The 18873-nt window shown below is 43.3% G+C and overlaps 1 protein-coding gene across 3 annotated transcripts in view; it reads left to right on the top strand.

Annotated features, from left to right (window-relative positions):
• cntln (centlein, centrosomal protein) overlaps positions 1-18873 on the top strand; it is a 92555-nt gene that overhangs the window by 49680 nt on the left and 24002 nt on the right. For all 3 annotated transcript variants that reach the window (XM_085276650.1, XM_085276649.1, XM_085276648.1), the window contains 9 exons: positions 2046-2143; positions 3049-3578; positions 7203-7284; positions 9260-9341; positions 9687-9955; positions 13280-13501; positions 14887-14984; positions 17727-17853; positions 18137-18274. In XM_085276650.1, the coding sequence (XP_085132776.1) occupies positions 2046-2143; positions 3049-3578; positions 7203-7284; positions 9260-9341; positions 9687-9955; positions 13280-13501; positions 14887-14984; positions 17727-17853; positions 18137-18274 (1646 nt within the window). The remainder of the gene's footprint in view (positions 1-2045; positions 2144-3048; positions 3579-7202; positions 7285-9259; positions 9342-9686; positions 9956-13279; positions 13502-14886; positions 14985-17726; positions 17854-18136; positions 18275-18873) is intronic.

Genomic DNA, 18873 nt, shown 5'->3' with positions numbered 1-18873 from the left:
GCTCTCCCTCTCCGACGAGAACTAGTCTCCCAAGCCAGGGGGGAGATTTTTCACCCTCACCCCGAGCTCCTCGCCCTGTGGGCTTGGCCCGTGAGAGGTTGAATCTGAGTACAGTAGGACTCCCCAGGGGTGTTATAGCCACTATACAGAGTGTTAGAGCCCTCTCCACAAGATCATAGTATGAGAACAAGTGGAGGGTATTTGAGGAATGGTGTGGAAAGTCTCTCCTTTCTCCAAGAACTGTTAGATAAAGGAAAGGCCTTTTCCACAATTAAAGTATATCTAGCAGCCATTTAAGCCTGCCATGTGGGCTTCGTGGATGGCCCAGTGAGCCATCACCCGCTAGTCTGCCGTTTCATGAAAGGGGCACAACGGCTCCACCCAGTGTCTAAACCTCTCGTTCCCACGTGGGATTTATCCCTGGTGCTGGGGGCAGTTTCACAGCCACCATTTGAACCACTAAACCAGGTGGAAATAAAAATCCTGTCTTTGAAAACTGCATTGCTCCTGGCTCTCGCATCTGCGAAACGTGTCAGTGATATTCATGCGCTGTCAGTACACAAAGAGTGCACCTGATTCACGCGGGATAACTCTAGAGTCACACTCAGGCCAAATCCGGCCTTTGTGCCCAAAAATCCTTATCTCCAATGCATCCCATTGGAGCTGGAAATTTTTTGCCCTCCTCCTTTCTCGTCCCCTGAACAGGAGCGCCTACATGCTCTCTGTCCAGTTAGGGCTTTATGTACCTATAGAGAGAGAACGAAGGCTTTCAGGAGGTCGGATCAGCTGTTTGTTTCCTGGGCTAAACCACATCTTGGCAAGCCCGTTAGCAAACAACGCATTTCCCACTGGATTGTTGAGGCGATCCAATTGGCTTATTCCAGCTTCTTCTCCCCCCCGACTAGAGGGATGGCAACCTCTTGGGCCCTTTTTAGGGGCGTCTCTATAGAAGAGATATGTGCAGTGGCGAGCTGGGCTTCACCTTTGACCTTTGCAAGGTTTTACAGGTTGGATGTCACTGCACCAACTCTAGCCCACACTGTGGGGCCCCACGAGACCTCCTAAGTGGGCAGTCAGTCGTTCAGATGGGCTTATCTGGCAATACGGGAGTCTGCATATCCCATAGTGAGACACCGAAACTAATGTTTGAAAGAGAACTTGAGGTTACTCTACTCCGTAACCCCCGTTCTCTGATAACATGAGTGAGGTGTCTCACCAGATCACCAGTAATGATATAGAGGCTTCTGAGGACAACGCTGAGAGAGCGTTCCCCATAGTGAGACACCTCACTCATGTTATCAGAGAACGGGGGTTACGGAATAGAGTAACCTCAAGTTTTGTGTTGCCCTTCGCATATACGTAGGCAGGGAAGTTGTTTGTACTTCAGCAGGTAGATACTGGGTAGGTAGCAGTGACAGAGGTCTGTTAGATTGTGTTAGATGTGTTCATGAATACACATGCATCAAATGCCTAAGCACTTGCACTCTTGCATGCTTTCTGTTGTTATCATAAAGTCTAAATCATATGTTTGCCAGGGCCACTATTGAATTTCCCAGAATAAAGCTGCATGTTTGTCTGTGGAGATTAGAAGTCCTTTGGGGAAACACAGTGGACTACAAAGCAGTGCAGCCTGGGGCTGTGTATTCACAAGGGATTCAAGCACTTCTCTTCGTTTGTTTTAGGTCCCCAGAGAGAGGTTGCATATAGTATACACCCGCCTGCACTTCTGAGCCCTGTTTTCCTATTTCCCGGTGGACTATTAAATAAAACACCTTTCTATTAATCTGAAGTTAAAGGGCTGTGTAAGATTTTTGAAACCAAAGGTGTTTTTTGCAGTGAAAATTCCAAGTCCACATGAAAACAGCGTTAGGGATTTTTCAGATTTGATTGACAAAAAGGAAAAAAGACACTGAACCTCAGGAAGGAAATTAGACCTTACTAATGCTAATTGATTTAAATGTACCCTTTTTATAATTATTCTATTGATTGAGCAGCTTGAATTTGACACAAAGTGTCACAATAGCGAGCTTTGTTCTTCTTTGCAGAATTACTTCACAAAATGGTTGAGGAGCACCAGGTCAAAAGCAGCACTCCGAAAAAGCCTTCTCTTCTTTCAGGTCGAATGGAGCAGTTATTGAAAAAGGTACAGCACTATGCCGTCATGGGGTGTTCTTTGTCACTGCCTATAAAGGAAATCCAACACAGCCATAAGTTCAGCATGGCAGCTCTCAGAAATTTTTGATTTTGCTCTTTCAAGGATAGTTTAACGGTGTTCGTATGCATTGGAGAAGGGTCATGTAGTAATTTCCAAGCACAGTATCAACTAGACAGTCTATAAATTGCCAAATATAATTTGTGTATCCCAGAAAATACTAGTTGATTTAACGTAGATTTCATAGGTTTGGAGGCATGTTTTACGCTCACACTCACACACACATTTAAAACCCTGCTTGCATGAGCTTATATGTTCCCCCACCCCTTCAGCTTTCATGGCAGTAAATCATCAGGAGTGGGGATAGCCGTCTAATTTTGTTTGAAGGGTACCAGGCTTCACCAGCAGGCAGAGAGAGAACCAAATAAAAGGGAAAAATTGCCTGGAGGCACAAACCCAGCAGGCATCCACTGTTCTCTTAAACAGTCTCCACCAAAGATCTAACAAATAGACTAAGTGCTCATGGTTGCAGCGTAGTTAAAGGTGATCAGGGTAACGGGGTGCAAGTCAGATGTCCATAACCGTGTTTGACTGGGGACGACGGTATTGCTCCCCTCTCCGCCCCCCACCCACACAGCAAACTGTAATTACGCACTTGGGAAAATATCAGTGGAGAGGAAAACTAGTAAATCACGATATGGTCTTTCTCATTGAATCTTACTAATATTAATACTATAGAGCAGGTTGTTATTTTGTCACTAGCAGTCCAAGAATAAGTATTTCTGGGGGGTTTTAAAAACGAAAAAAAAAAAAAAAAAAAAAAAACTACAGATATATAAGCCAAAATTGATTATTTTGTAGCACAGAAGCCCCATGTATGTTTTTTTTCTTTTCAGATTGATCAACTGGAGCAAAGAATGATAAGCATGGAGGAGCAGACAGAAAGGCTGAAAGATGAAAAAGAGCAGCTACTCGAAGTCAACGAAGACTTGGCCCACAACTGCCGCAAACTCCAAGCCTCTTTGGATCATCAAAGAACTCAAGAAGCTGCTCGTGAAAAGGCAGCCCATGCGCAGGCCGTGGCTCAGGAGGAGCAGCACTGTAGTGAGGTCAAGGCTCTAGAAGTACAGCTGGCCTCATCTCAGAAAGAGGCTACAAAGCTTCATCAGCAGTTGCTGAAGCTGAGACAGGAGCTGGGGATTCTCAGAGCAGCTAAGGACTTCTATAGAAATCGTGCTGCAGGACCGATGCGGGCAGGTGGGATCGCTAACAGCATTAGCAGCAAGGTCAAATTCAAAACAACCAGGCACAGAGGTCTGCTACGGCAGCGCAGCCACCAAAGAGTCAGCGCCAATCAAGCCATCAGCTGGCAAGGGCCAAGCTCCAGTGCCGCTAAAGACGAGTGGGAGGACATGAGCGTAGAAAGGTAATGATACACATGCACGCGCACTGACGCACATATTCTCACACACCCCCTCTCATTATTTTTAGGTGTTTGGGCAGAGAGGATGGGCTGGCTGAATAGTTGGGGGGGGGGGGGTAGCAGCGGCAGCATCGAGGGGACAACGTGCATTTGCAAAGCGTAAGCAAATGGGTGATTGAATTTCATTGTCTGTCTAGTTGGTATTCAGGAGCCAAAAGAAGAATGTGAGCAAGAATGATAGAGAGAAGGAGAGAGGAGGGGGGGAAACTACTGTCAGATCCTTTGAAATATCATGGGACGCCTCGCTTGGAGCTTATTGACTGAAATTTGCATGCAAAATTAGCCACCTCTCTACACAAAGTTGAACCGATGCCAGAAAAGCCCAGGGATAAGGGGCCGCCAAAGCCTTGATACCTTCCAGTGATGCCATTTTCATGCACTAGTCACGCTACCCCGAAATTGACAGTTTGGCAGTTTGATTTAATTTACTCGTTCTTTGCATATTTACTACCCCCCATCGACAGCACTAAGGATCCCCCTGCAAGGACCCAGTCCACCCCCTCCTCCCAAACACACACACACAGACACACTCCTATATGAAGCCCACCTTGCGTCTAGTTATGTTAGTTATCTTGTGGCATGTCGGTTCACAAATGTATGTGTGTGTGTGTGCTGCTCTTTTTTTCCTCCAGCCACCCCATTGCCCCCTCCCAACACACACACATAGACATACACACATACGCTTCCTTTCCATCCCACACTCCTCTCCTTAGCTCCTCGCCTTAATTTGGTTAGATGAATTTTGAATGACCCTACTCGGATCAGTACCAGATGTCTACAAGCTGTTTAACACCCTCTAAATTAAGAACCATCGACAGTAATTATTTCATGTATGTTTTATGCAAAAAAGCCACTGAGCCAACATCTATTGAGTGATGGCTGAAATGATTTGATTTCAAACACTCACTGATATTTATTTCCCTTCTCTTTCTCTCCCGGTATGCCTTGCTCTACACGCTCTCTAGCTCAGCCCTCCTAACTCACTACCTCTTCACCGACTAATTCATCAGACTCTAATCCACCCCAGCTCTATCCGCATGAGGCCGTTTAACGGGGACTGGGTGCAGCTATGCCCTGCTTTCCTAATACCACTCCATGTGGCTAATAAGCAGCAGTCTAATAAACGCTTTACCTGAGAGGAGGATCTAAGTGGATTTTTGAAGAAGGGGCCTAAACTGAGATGTTGTCTTATTTAAGGCACCTGTCAACTGATTTGCTACTGTAAAGCCTTCTGTGCCTCGTATCTTCTAGGGGTCCTCTTCACAAATGCTGTCTATGTCTGGTTGACATTCCTGGAAGGTACAGTATTTCTGCCTAAGGAGCTTTGGCCTAAATAGCACCAAATAAAGATGTCAGACTCGTTAAGGCTACTGACAAGTCTTTGTTTTTTTTTCCCCCCACCTTATTTTTCTCGCTGCCTCTGGCACCTGCTCTCAAGTTTTGAACTGCTAGAGGCAGCTGACCAATTTAAGCAGATCAGCAGTTTTGCTGCTAAGCAGGAAAGAAAAAGAGCAAGCAGGTATCAGACTCAATCATTCAGTTATGCTAGAAGGAATAAAGGATATGTATTTTCATGTTATATAAACTCTTGATCAGGGCTGCAGGACAGTACATTTCGGATGATTGGGCCACAAATTATGGATAAGGATAATATCAAAGATGGCAAACATTAATTTTCTCTCAAGGTACCAGAGTTTAAAAACGCTACTGGAGGGATTTGCTGTGATTGAGAACATAAGAGAACATTCCTTTAAATAAAACAGTAGCATAAGAGTAGATCAGGGATGTCAAACATAAGGCTCGGAGGCCAGAATTGGTCCGGCATATAATGTGGCCCACCGGACGGCTTTGAAGAATGTGAAGAGGAGGATCAATTTTGCCTTTTTTTTTTACTGTATTTTCAGACGTTTTACAGCTTTTCATCCTGACAAAGAAATCACCCATAGCCATTCACACAACACCAAAATAATTCATTAATAGTCCCTGTTCTTTCACTACCTGCTAAATAATCATTTTAAAGACAATTTTAAAGAACAGTAGTAATTATTATTAAAAGAGCATTTTCTGTGAATTAACAAAAACTTTGTTTTATAATAACAGGATATTCTGGGCATGGGCTACATATTTATTTAAGCCCAAAGAGTAGTGCTTACAGATTTATTTTAATACTGTTGAGATTGCACTTCTTTTTCTTATATTAAAATATTACCTGGATTAAATGTGTAGTTGAATATGCTTACTGTGACAGAAAGGGGAATTTCACTAGTTTGGCCTACTTAAGATCACAGCCTGTATGTGGCTCACAATGTAAAATGAATTTGACATCCTTGGAGTAGACAAAGCTAATCTTGGGTCTTAAAAACGTACAAGTGCCTTAGAAAATACATTATTCCTAAAGGCCAGCAGGAGGCGACTGCTCTGATTGCAAAAAGAAGTCCAATTGTCTCTCTGGATTCATGAGCACAGTAAATTTTTTATGGTTCACATCCAAAATTAACATGATGGTCATTTTGTAAAATACAGCCCCATGTAGAGTAAGACAGACCAGCAGAGTATGCTTTAGGCTGTGCCTACCTGCCTGTGATTGACAGGTTACTACTGTAGGGGCATGCATACTGTATCTGCTCAGTTCTCGGTGAGATCCACCCCTTACACCCCTTGGATGCTCTCATTTCCTCAGTGTAAGCATCTGCTGTCATTATGTTTCTACATAACAGGTTATCTGTATTTGCTCCACACAGGTTTGGACTCAGCATGTAAAAGCTTAGACATGTCCTCACATATAGAGTGGAAGCACCATGTACTGTAAATATATATATGGTGTGTCTTAAAGAGGAACTAGGGAACAACTAGTTAGACTGCAGACACAATTAAGAACTCCATTAATAATACTAAATTTAAGTTGGATCTATTTGCTGTCATCACCAAGTCGATGCACGCAACCCTGGTGTTAGTGTTGGTGATTCGTAATCTTTAGCAAAGTCCCTGTGCCCCTTCCAGGCTGGTTTTAACCCTAACTAGCCCCCAGGCTTGTCACGTTCCAGTTAGATCCTCTCTCTGTGGTCTTTACCTCCACTGCTTCTCCCAGACCCCACCTTAATAAACCCGCCAGCGTAAATGTCACTGGCTTCCACCTTCACGTCAAAGGTCACTGTCAATAAACCTGTGTGCATGTGTGTGTGTGTCTCTCAGGAAGCCCTTACCGTGCGTCCATCAGATGCAACTTTGCTTGGCTCCGCTCAGCCGTGCCTCTCACACATGTCTGTCACACACAGAGGGCTAATGAAGGCCACAGCCGCTCTCATACATGTTGATGCATTCACAAACAGCACCAGACACTGCAGCTTTTCACTTAATTTACACACACATTTACACTTCCAGCTCAGAAATTGGATGGGACATTGATTTTCTGTTTGAAGGAGGGGGCCGAGATGCACATATTTTTGCTTGATGTCAACTAAATCAACCATAAAAGGTAAATTGGATTTTTGTCCAAGGGTGGTACTTTCAGAACCAGGGTTGTCGGTTCAACTTCTAGTCTGTAATAGACTTCACCTTTCTCTACAGTGACAGTGCAGAGGAGTACTCGGACAGTCTCAACAGCCTGCCCTCGGGGACGGTGCCTCACAGACAGCACACTAATAGACAGGTTGGTCTGCCCTTGTCTTTTAATTGTTTTTGGACTTAAAAAAGGAATAAAGATACAGTTAGAAGTAAGCGTCAGCTGTTTCCTGCTCACTGCTTTTTTGTACAGATTAACATTTTACTTGGGTTTGTGTGAATATTCAGCCTTTAAATGAAACTGCCTACAAGTGAATTCAATTAATGAAGGTCTTAGTATACAATGTCTCCTTGGTCCTAAATATGAGTGTAAATTTCAGCATATTTTTAATAATTCTCTCAGACAAGCTTGTCATTTCTTTACGTAGTCTTCAGGAATAGTTCTCCAGGCCTCTTGAAGGAGCTCTTTTTTGGACGTTTGCTGTTTAATGTGCATTTCCTGGCTCTGAGGACGACAAACCATGAAAGAGCCTCTACCATGTTTTGCACGTCTTTGGACACCCACTGTTGTACCTCTCTCCTGAGCTCCTCTGTAAATACTGATTAGAGTTTGAACCAACATTTTCAAATTTGTATGTTTTTCGATGGAAAAAAGTAATACTTATCAAATAATATGTAGACGGTGTAGGTAACACTATAGGTAATTCAGAAGTGATCGAAAACTGCAATTCTTCAAATGCCCACTCAAGGGATGTTTTACAAAAGGCTTACAGCCTGATACAAAAAAAGAGTTTTAGTCTATTTCCTCTGTCTGTGACAACAAAGATAGGTATCACCAACATTTAGTTGTACTAAAAAAAACAAAAACAAACTGTGTATCAGCTAGCTGTTTTTTGTTCTTTTGTTTTGTTTTTGCTAGCCAAAGTTATCATCACTCTTTATTAAATTATTGTTGCATCCTACTTACAAAACTGGCCCTGCAGTTCTAACATTATGTAATAACTTTGTAACTCCATCCTGAAATAGTAGCCTGCAAAGCAGTGGAGTGACGTCTCAGTGGCTATCCATCCATCTTTTATATACAGTTTAATGTCTGCATAAATAATTCTTAGGGCCTCTGTAACTACTTTTTGTGTTGTTTGAGCCGTGCTGTACTATTCATTTTTAACTGGCTATCGCTTTATGTCTACATTCACAAAGACTTTCCTAGTCTTGTGACTGAGGAAGCCTTTGTGAATGCACACCACGAAATCATTAGGCCTGGACCCTTGCACTTGTCCACATCAAACCTCTTCACAGTGCTACATGGCAGATCCAAACCCTTGAGAGAAAAGTCCGTCAAGAGGAGAGACGAAGAGAGAAAGAGAGGGGCCTTAAAGATGTGCTGCCTCTTCTCTTCTCCTCTTTTTCTCGTTTCAGCAGCACCGAAGCAAAGTAGAAAGTAGAGAAGAGATGGTTGTTGTGAATATAACCTGGGAGCTGTCAGGGCCCTTATCTCAGATCCCCTTTAGTTTCCCCAGTCCTGATCCTCTAAATGTGCCCATCAGCTCCTTCTGGGTTCATCGCTTTGACAGCCCAAGCCCCGCGCAACGTAGTATGTCACAAACCAAAGGGTTCATCTACCCTTTCCTCTCTGCATGCATGATCAAAACTGGCACTGATCAAATCCTACCTGTCCCCCATACAAAGAATGTAGGCAGAGAGCAAGGAGTGAGGTAGGGGGGCCCTTTCTTTGATGTCACTACAAATGATGGTGCAGTTGGGAGTTGTCACGAACACACATGCGTACACACTTTTGCGTACAAACGACTACACTCTCACACACACCCGTCACACCGTAGGAGTGAATCAGGGCTTTCAGTTGGTGATTGAACAAAGGCGGCATTTGCAAGCATCTGTCAGAAGTAATATCTGTGCTGAGAGGTGTTCAAGTTGGAGTCGGTTGAACATGCTCAGGTGAATTATTAAAGCACTGGGTGATTTGTCTCGTTGCGTTAAGCTGCGCACACTCTGTGATCATGGTGTCGTTATGAGCTGCATCTTAGGAAGAGCAGCATGTCAACTGTTGTGTTACATTAAACGGCTGCTTTTCTTCATTGTCACTGGGTTTTCTGTTCTTTCAGTCCTACAGGTGGTCGCCGATCTCAAACACAGAAGCACCAGCGGCAGAATCTCACAGAAAACAACCCGACGTTCTGGCCCGAGGTAGCACAAGTTTTCCTTTTGTGAACCCATGCTGGATTACAGAAATCTAATCAACTTTTAATTGAAGCAGATAGAACACTCAGTGTATTTACATGCTGTCGATAAGAAACAAGTATCCGAGAAGTTAACAAGCTTCGTTTTTTCCCCCCATAACTCGGCACATCTGAATTGGTTAAAAATGGAAAATGTTAATTATTCAGGTTGTTAAATCCATCACAGCTTCCACTTTTGCATACACAAAGATGCACGCCTGTTAAATCTCAGCAGTAGCTTCTAAATTGGGATTTTGAGGTTTTCTGTGCACTTGTCAACTCTGAGGCGGCTGCGTGTACTTCCTCCTGTTAGACGATAAACAGCGTGAGCCGTGGGACCGCGGGACAAGAGGAGAGAAAAGTCGGCAGAGGAGGAAGAGGATGCTTGTGAAGACCCAGCGCTGCTCCTCCTCTTCTCTGCAGCAGCGCATCGAGTCTCTACAGCGTCACGTTGACATACTGCGAAGTGCCAGGAAAGATGCTATGCTTTCAGCCAGAGATCTACAAAGGGCCAATGAGATGATCACAGCACAGCTCAACTCCCTCACTGAGAAGCTGTGCAGCAGCAAGCAGCTCACGCAGGTAACTTGGGAAAAGCTGGGAGACGAGTTAAGGGAGACGAGCCAGTTGTAAGTGTTAGGAAGTTTCTCTTTTTTTCCCCCATCTTTGTCTTTCTTTTGTATTTTCTTGGGGCTGAGAGTGAAGCAGTAGCATGCCCTTATCATGCTTAATAAGTGTGGCTGACAGGCCTACCCTTGTCTGTGGAGGTCAGAACCACAGGGCAGTAGAGAGGAGGAGAATCTCACACGCTCTTTCTCTCTCTGACTCTGCCATTGTCTCCTCCTGCTGAATGTTTCAGCGAGCCAGTTCTCCACAACAATCTTTGTCACCAGCAGTTACTTTTCTCCAAATATGAGCAGTCGTGTTCGCAGACGCACACACACATACACTCAAGGTGACTACATCCAGTGCCACACACCTTTTAGTTATTTAGTACGTGCCTCCAGGTAAAAAACTCTTAGACTTGGTAAAGAGTGTAAATAAAACACCAAGAGCTTTGGCCCCTAAACAGTATCTTTCCTGCCAGGTGCTCCTTGTACACATCAACTTATGTACATACACAGACACACAAACACACAGACAGACACACACAGCAACACCTTGACAGACAGAGTCGTTAATCTGGCAGGCAGAAACTTCTTTTGGTGGATTCAGACACAGCAGCAGCCAGCAAAGGCCCACTGGACTCTTGATTAGGTGTATGTGTTCTTGTCTGTATGTCCGTATATTTACTTTTCACTTACTGTGGAATAGTACCGATGGAGTATATTGCACTTGCACACACGGGCCAGAGTGCAGCCTTCATAGTGTTGCTACCTGGGAAGTGGCCCTTCTGCACCCACCGAGGCATCTGATTGCTGAAGTCCAACGAGACCTTAGACTCAGGCACAGCAGTAAAGGCACACATGTACACACACTGTTGTGTGAATGAGTGGACAGAGAGGGAATTGTTGTCTTCCTGTTTGTTTCCTCTTTCCTCCTGCAGTATTAATGCCACTCCACCTGAGAAAGTTGGAGCCGACTGACTGGCCAAAGCTAGGTCTTGTTGCCCTCTCTGCAAAGGCCAAGAGGTGATGGACTTTGGGCTTGTTCCAACCGGTCCTGGCCAACTCTCTAACTAAAACTCTCTGCTTGTAATTGGCTTAGGACAGCCTCCACAGGGGCCATCATGTGAGAAGTAGCATGGCAGTTTCACAGAAACTTGTTTGTGTTGCTCTGTCTCCTGATCCTTCGCCATTCTGTCCTTCTCTTGTTGCTCCTTTCCTTCCCTCCTTCCATTATTAAGTCATATCTTCTCGTTTTTTTTCCATTCTTGCTTCCCCTCTCCACTTCTGTGTGTTTGGTTGCACCTGAACTCTGGGATGTAAATGTATTCTTAACTGTATTTGTATTTCCTTTCAACAACTACTCAGATTCATGCAATGTATATGATATTTCAGCCTAACTGGAACACGTGGTTTGGTTAAAACTTTTCTTTTTTAGGTTTTCAGTATGATTTCCAGCTGTGAAAATAACATTACATTCAATTGCTGATAATGCATCTGGTTATAATGCAATAATGTGCCCAGAGAAACAGGCAGTCAGCTAGATTACAAGAAAAAATTGACGCAGTGTGTAAAAACCTTAAAGTCGCCCTTCAACGTGGCATAACGTAACTTAAAAACTCACAGTGCATCCTACTACAGGCAAGTCTAACTTTTATTGAAATCCTTGAGTATTGCATAGCATCCAACTACAGAATCATTTTGTTGCTTGGATAAGCCTTCCTTAGTCTGTCATCAATTCCACAGATGCTTTACTTTGTGGCACACTGTGTCATCCCCACTCAAAGTGTGGAGTTGCCTTCCCTCCTTTAATGTTTTTGGGGCAGGGATTATCACAGGATTATCTCTACAAATTTAATGAACTAAGAAAGCAAAGCTCCAAACTTTATTTAAATTAATAATTAATAAAACCTATTGCACAAGAAGTCTGGCCAGAAGAATGATTGCGTAATTAAGAAATTGATGCAGTAAGACAATCTTAGTGTTTCAGTGGTTTATTCATGTTTAAAAATTCCTTTTAGCTACTAAAGGAACAGCATCAGTGAGACCACTGCTCACAGGAAAGAGAGACCGGCGTCCTCTCTCCTGGCCTAATGGAGCTACCAGTATATCACGCCTGCCTCAGTGTCATCTCTCACCAGGGCTGAAAATGGCCTGTGAAATCAAAGCTTGTCTTACTGGAAGCCTCATCAATGCCTCTCTTAATTCCTGCACTATTGCCACTGGGGCCACAGCCCCGCTTTTATTTTGTGCTCGTCCTGCTCTCCTCCCACCCTCCCTGTGGATGTGGCATGTGCATCTTCAACAGAGAGAAGGAAACCTAAAACAGGAGGGATTCTATTAAAAGGTGTCAGCCAGCAACCAGATATCAATAACCTCCGTGTATGCGGAGCAGAGAGCAAACCCATGGGATTCTGTGGTTTCACTTGGGTGTGTGCGCACGCCTCGGTGTGTGCTCCAACATTTACCCTATGTGTGGAGCGCATATCTTCATGTATCACGTCTCCTGTTTGTGCCATTAACCATTCATGTTTGATATGATACCAAATCAGCTAATTGTGACAGCACTGATTCAAACTCACAGCAATAGGTTTGTGGTCCATACTTTCTTATAAGAAACAACCGGATTTTTGCTTTTCTCCGGCACATGCATGTGGTTTAAAGTTTTTAATCTCACATAGCATTCTGAATCACAGAGTCACTGTAAATTGTATGCATTCAGTTAGTTGCGTTATTCTTCATCAATCCAGACTCAACTACTGACTAAATACTTGATCTACCTCTTTTCCAAAGTGTGCTGCATGATGGCTATATTATGCATGCCAATTACAGTGAGAATTAGGCTCTATTGACCAGGCAACAGCATCATTTGTCTCCTAATTAGCATAAAAAAGACGTTTTATCGCAGACAAGATATTAAAGGAGAGCTTGCAGCTCACCCGTGGATAACACATACAGTATTTTAAACAAATTTTGTTTATTCTGTCTTTGCATTTATTATATTTGTGAGGAGTGGATTTAATATAAAGATCTATGTTAGTCAGAGGAACTCTGCCTTCTTACAGCAGTAAATTAGGTTTGCATTATAAGGGAGAAAAAAAAAGGCTTTTGGTTTGATATAAAGCTTATCAGCTCATGTAGCAGTATATCAGTCGCCTGTTACTTTTTCGCCCTCACCATCCAATAACACAAATCTGTGTTTCTTTGTTTTTTTTAATAGCAGTGCACCAAACTTTTGCTTCCAGTTGCGGCATCATCACCAGCCTAGCTAACCAATTCTGTCTGTCGGTCAAACCCGCAGAAGCTGACCTCTGACCTGGCTGGTGTGCAGCAGCAGAAAAAGGTTTTGGAGATGGAGTTGAAGCAGTGGAAGCAGATCAAATTCCCCCCGCAAACTACAATACCACCAACAGCACCAGCGAACGTAGAGTGCTCCTGCCAGTGCAGAACCATACCTGCCCCGGCTAACCCTGCCCTCCAAGCCCTGGAGGCTGAGGTCAAACAACTTCAAGCCAAACTTAAGGTTAGCAGTTCTAGAGTTAATGAATTGCCCTCACGGTTGTGTTTTTTCATTGTGCATGCCTTATGAGGTAAATCTGCTAATAGGAGGATGGTATTAAAGATGTTGTTCTCTTCCAATTTTGTGCACTAAGAAGCTTGAGTGCTCGAGAATACCACGAATAACAAGGAAAACTTTGGGAGTATCAGTGGTAAAGGACTGAAAAAATGTATCTAGAGAAAGACTACTTCCACTTTCTACTGTGCTGTGGTAAATCAGGCAATATGAAAATTTCTTAATTCTTTTGCACTTTTTAGTTGGAATTTTCTGTCTTTCATTCTGTTACTTACCATGTTAACAGTACTGAATTTCACATATATTTACATCACTATTTCTGAGTCACTTTAACATTTCACTGGTTTGAAGCACTTGCCCTCCTCGAGGAGTTTAAAAACTCTCAACAGAAACTCTGTCAAGGTTTTACTTTCAAGTTGTGCTTGATTCTCAAAAAAACAACAAATTCTGGTGCCTTTCAGCTTACACTTAACATCACTTGATATTACGTTTGATTTCAGCGTGAATTAGCATTTCCTGTCATTTGATCTTATTTCGGAGTGCCTGTCAGAAAGATGAGAAATGGGGAATAACAGCAGAGACATGCCCTACATCAGAGGGAATGAGGTGTGAGTGGTACCACAGTATTATCACCCTCTCAGCAGCCTGCTCGTCAGTGTCACCACGCAGATTGCCGCTGTCGTCACACACGCCTGAGAAAGTCATGTCAGGTGACAGCGAAAGGGAGAGGCGAGGGATGCTCCGTGGGGGTGCGTGCGCTGAGCGAGTACGTTGTCAAGTGTTTCTACTGGGAGCAGTTCCCACAAGAGACAAGGGCCCTTTAAACCAAAGTGAACTTGCAGGTTCAGATATCCATCATGCTTATAATCAGAAGCCGACCTGTCACCGTGAGCCTTACATCTTTGTTACTCATAAAGAAAAGAGTAAAACACAAAAGGTTATTATTTACAGTTTAATATTCTAGGTTACAGGATGTTTGATCATTAGCAGGTCAATTTATTTATTTTTATTGTTAGTATTCAGTTCTTTTCCCCTTGTTGTACTTGTCTGTTGGTCTTTTTCTTTATTCACATTCCTGACTGAAATAAATTCACCCCTCCAGGTCTATAAATTGTTATTTTTTACTAATTACTCCCCTTATCCACTTTAAATAACACAGTTTTCCTCTTAACCTCTTTTAGCACCTTCCACCCTCCCACTGTAACTATAATGAGGAGGCATGCTGTGTTTGACCTGTCATCAGCTGTGTCGTGAAAACCTTCCCTACCCCCCAGTCACATGCACATTCAGACACATTAACAAACACACACACACACTGTGTGCCCTTCCCCCAGAGTGCAAGTGCGGAGGTCACGAGGCAGGTGGCGGCTAACAAAGCCCTGCGAGGCCAGCTCCAGGAGAAGGAGGACAAACTCTGCCAGCTGCAGGATAAGTTAGTTTCCCACCTTTTGTCTTCATTAGTGCTACTTCCTCCTTTTTGTGTTTCTTACTGTTGTCTGCAGTCCAGCTCGTATTTTTCCTACTTTTCTTTTTTTTTTTTTTTTTTATACCTGCAGACCTCTCTGTCTGTCTGTCTCTCAATCTCTCCTTGTCTGCATGTTTGCACATCCTCTGCAGCTCTCATCTGTAGTGTTTGATTCCACCATGTGGCAGCTCTGTTGTCTGCCTCACTTCCCTTATACTGTACATGCTCCTGTGTCTGTGAATCATTTGTGAAATTATGCATGTTATATTGAGCGTGTGTGTGTGTGTTGTTTGCGCGTGTGCATGTGAGTGGTTTTTGTGTCATGCGGTGTGGTGTTGCTTACGTGGGTAGCCGATGTGGAATGCTGATCAAAGCAGCGTATTGATTGTTTGCGTGCCGCAGGAGGGACCATTTTGGCCCATGACACTAAAACCCACACAGCATCACTCTGGCCTGTGGGCCACAAGCCCCAGTGAGTTGCATGGTTCACCTACTGTAGCGCCCCGCATGCATTACATAGTCATAATGCATATGGCTATAAACAATTCACTTAGGGAAACAGTCATGGTTTGAACTTACAAGGCACATATCATCACTCTGCATTACGGATCCCATATTTGAACTGAGAAAAACGTACAAAGAACAACTTGGCTTTCCTCCCTCTTGTTCTCTTTGTCTGGTATGCCGTGTCCTCTGCCTGCCATTCTCAATAATGCATCCAGGGCATGTGTACAATCACAGCGGATATGTGTTTGTGTGTGTGACCAAAGCAGCGAGGATCACAGCCAGGCAGAGCAAACATCCCTCAGCTGCGTTTCTGCGACAGCCTCCTCCAGCTCTTGTCACACACTCACTCACGCATACGCACACATAACTTGCCGTATCTTCTAGCCTACCACTCCATTTGCCTCCATGGAGGGACCCCTTCTCAGAATGAAAGACATGTCTAGACGTCTCTGAAATATACATTTCAGCACACACACAGGGAGCAAGGCTGCTTCGCCTAAAAGAAGAGAAGGGGGGGGGTAAAAAAAAGAAATGAATTTCAAAGTACACCGGCATGTCCTCAGTCAATATCCGGCACTATGGCCCTGCCTTATTTATGAAGCTGCTTCTTTCATCTTTAGCCCTGTTGTCTATCAGCCACATGAAACGTCCACCCGCACTTTATTCTTAACAACATACACAGAAATGTGCGCTCGCGCTCACTCTTACGAACACGTACTTCAGACCACTGACTGTTATCATTACAATACACGCATGTTTGATGAACAATATTGCCAACAAGCACAGAACAAAGGGAACAAACGTGTGAGTGATCGGGATATAGTTTGAGGCTCTCTTTCTCTCTTTCCACTAACACTCATAAATAGAGATCACACGCTCCAGCAGAAGCTCTATATATCCTTCATTCTTTTTTATCCTCTATTCTTTTTGGGGTGTAGAAGAAGAACATCTAAAATAAATGTTGTCGATCTAATTGCCATTAGCATTGGGGCAGAGGGAGCTGGTGGGGCTCTTATTGCTGCTCTCACTCTTTAAGTCAACACCAGACAGTCATCTGAAAGGTTCAATATGGGTTTTCTCATTAATGGCCAAATCCATGGGGTAACCAGCTAGCGCTACTCGCCCCCCCCCAACAAAGTCCCCAGGCTAGACTCCTCTCTCATTTAATTTAATGTCACTCCAATAGGACAAGCTCACATTTATTTAACCAGTCTGCCCTCAGGCACTCATCCACCTAGGGAGGCAGGGACATTTACTTACACGAAAGCATTTGCTCTTGCATTGCGTCATCTGTTTATTTAAAACACACAAGCCATGATGCATGTGGGAGCTAAGAGATCTACTACATCTTTGATATAGAAAAATACAGCAAAAACCATTTAATTAACTGCATCCTTATGATCTTTATTCTATTTGTTCCAATTCCCCAAGGTGCAGACAACCATGAAAATAGCTTTTATTTGCCTCTTATGAAAACAGAATAAAACATGCTAACGTACTGAGACCATTTAAACCGGGGTGTCGCTGCAGAATGTGGGAATATTAATCATGTCAGTATTGCAGGTTATTGAAATAGGAAGTGACAAGTCGCGTGTGTTTTGTTACAGTTAAGACGCTAACTGCTTACAGTACGTACACGCTACTTCTCTTTAGGGAAGTATCGCCGGCACAGCACACGAACAAACAACATTTCTTAGAGCGTATTCCCTTCATAATACGTCTTTCTCAAGCCAAGCTCCCCCCGGCCAATGTGTTTTTATATGATTGGTGCAACGCTGAGCTGAAAATAATAAACATTTAAGTGCTTGATTAGGCTTTCAAGTAGTGTCGCTGCTGATTCAAAATGCCGTTTGTCAAAGAGGACTCCCCTGTCACGCTTAGTGCGGCATTCCCTGCCAGAGCACTTGTTCTAATATATGCCAGTTAGAATTATATATGCATCCCTATTTCACCCCCCTCTCCACTTACCCAAGCAGCATGCCAGTGTATTTAGTTGTCATAATGAGCTGTCATGCCTGATGTACTGCACGGGGACACTGTGCCTGCCAGCTTTGCGTGTGTGTTCTTTGTATCTGTCTCCGTGCGTATGTGTGTCTGTGTTTGTCTGCGATGCAGAGGCTGTGCCTGTGTAGCTATCTGTGAAGAGTAATTTAGGCGTTATGCCATATGTTGGTATTTGCCTTCATTTGTGTATGTTTTTAGGCTGAGCCACACAGAGCGAGATGTGAACATGAAAAGGCAGCTGGTGGAGGACCTGAAGACACGACTCAAGTTCCTGCAGGAAATGGAGAAAAGTTACCGGGGACAGGTGGAGGAGCTAGAAAAGAAGGTGCTCATCACGGCTCATCATTGCATTATTTTGAGGCTCTTCAGCAGAGTGACAGGGGAAAAATGGGCATTGTCATACTCAGCATTTCCCATAGTCCAAAGATTTGTCTCCTGGAAGACTAACGGGAAAATATTTCAGTGCCGTTAAGTGTAGTTACAGAAAACATGGTTGCTAAGGTGATTTGAATGGAACTTTAGGTGAATATATGATGTGATTATCTCCTTTAAAAGAGAAATGCAGTTGCACTACGTCCTTGTTCAGCTTCTTTTTTTTTTTTAAACAGGTGAAGACTTTATCAGAGGAGGCCAGCAACAGAAAGGCCCTAATCGAATCCCTGAAGAGAAGGCTGAATGTGGCAACAACAGAGAAAAGCCAGTACGAGGCCTCCTGTGCAAAACTGAAAGAGGACTTGGAAAAAAAGGTTGGAAGCTGACACGCACTCAGTTTTCACAAAAATTGTGTTTTATGTAACATTTGCAAAGTTGGACTACAGTACAGTTCGGATAATCTTTTTTTTCCTAAGCAGCCCTGTAAACAATCACAGATGAATTCTCTTCAAAAGCAGGGTATAGAATATGATATTGGATCATGTTTTTAAGTTATGCAATTGTTAGTCAAAAGAAAAGTTTTAGAATTTGTGAAAATGCCACTTCTATCCACGTACATCATATCCAGCTATAAAGTTTAAGCCCTTTTCTTACATAACATCAAAAAAGGTTAATATTTTATGTTTTTACTTTAACAGCCTATTATCACTGGATTTCTGACAGTGAACGACATCACATTAAACATTAAAATTCAAAAGTGAAAAAACAGAGTTGGAGTTTATTGTCTTAGATGGCATTTATAGTTCTGGTAATATTAGATAGTCTTATTATATATTTAATTGTGGTAATACCAACTTGAAAATCAGTAAGTCACAAGGAGACACCAAAGTCATAAATGTCAAAATCCTACACACAGGGGCTTGAAAGCAATTTCCACAAATGTCTCATAGACCAGTGTGGACTTTCTGCTTTT

This window comes from Mchenga conophoros, linkage group LG6 (genome assembly GCF_057382185.1).
Source record: "Mchenga conophoros isolate Kocher_MC1m ecotype Shallow Benthic linkage group LG6, M_conophoros_male_GT1.1, whole genome shotgun sequence".
Taxonomy (NCBI): Eukaryota; Metazoa; Chordata; class Actinopteri; order Cichliformes; family Cichlidae; genus Mchenga; species Mchenga conophoros.
The sequence above is the reverse complement of the archived record's forward strand: the minus strand, read 5'-3'. Positions and strand labels throughout refer to the sequence as shown.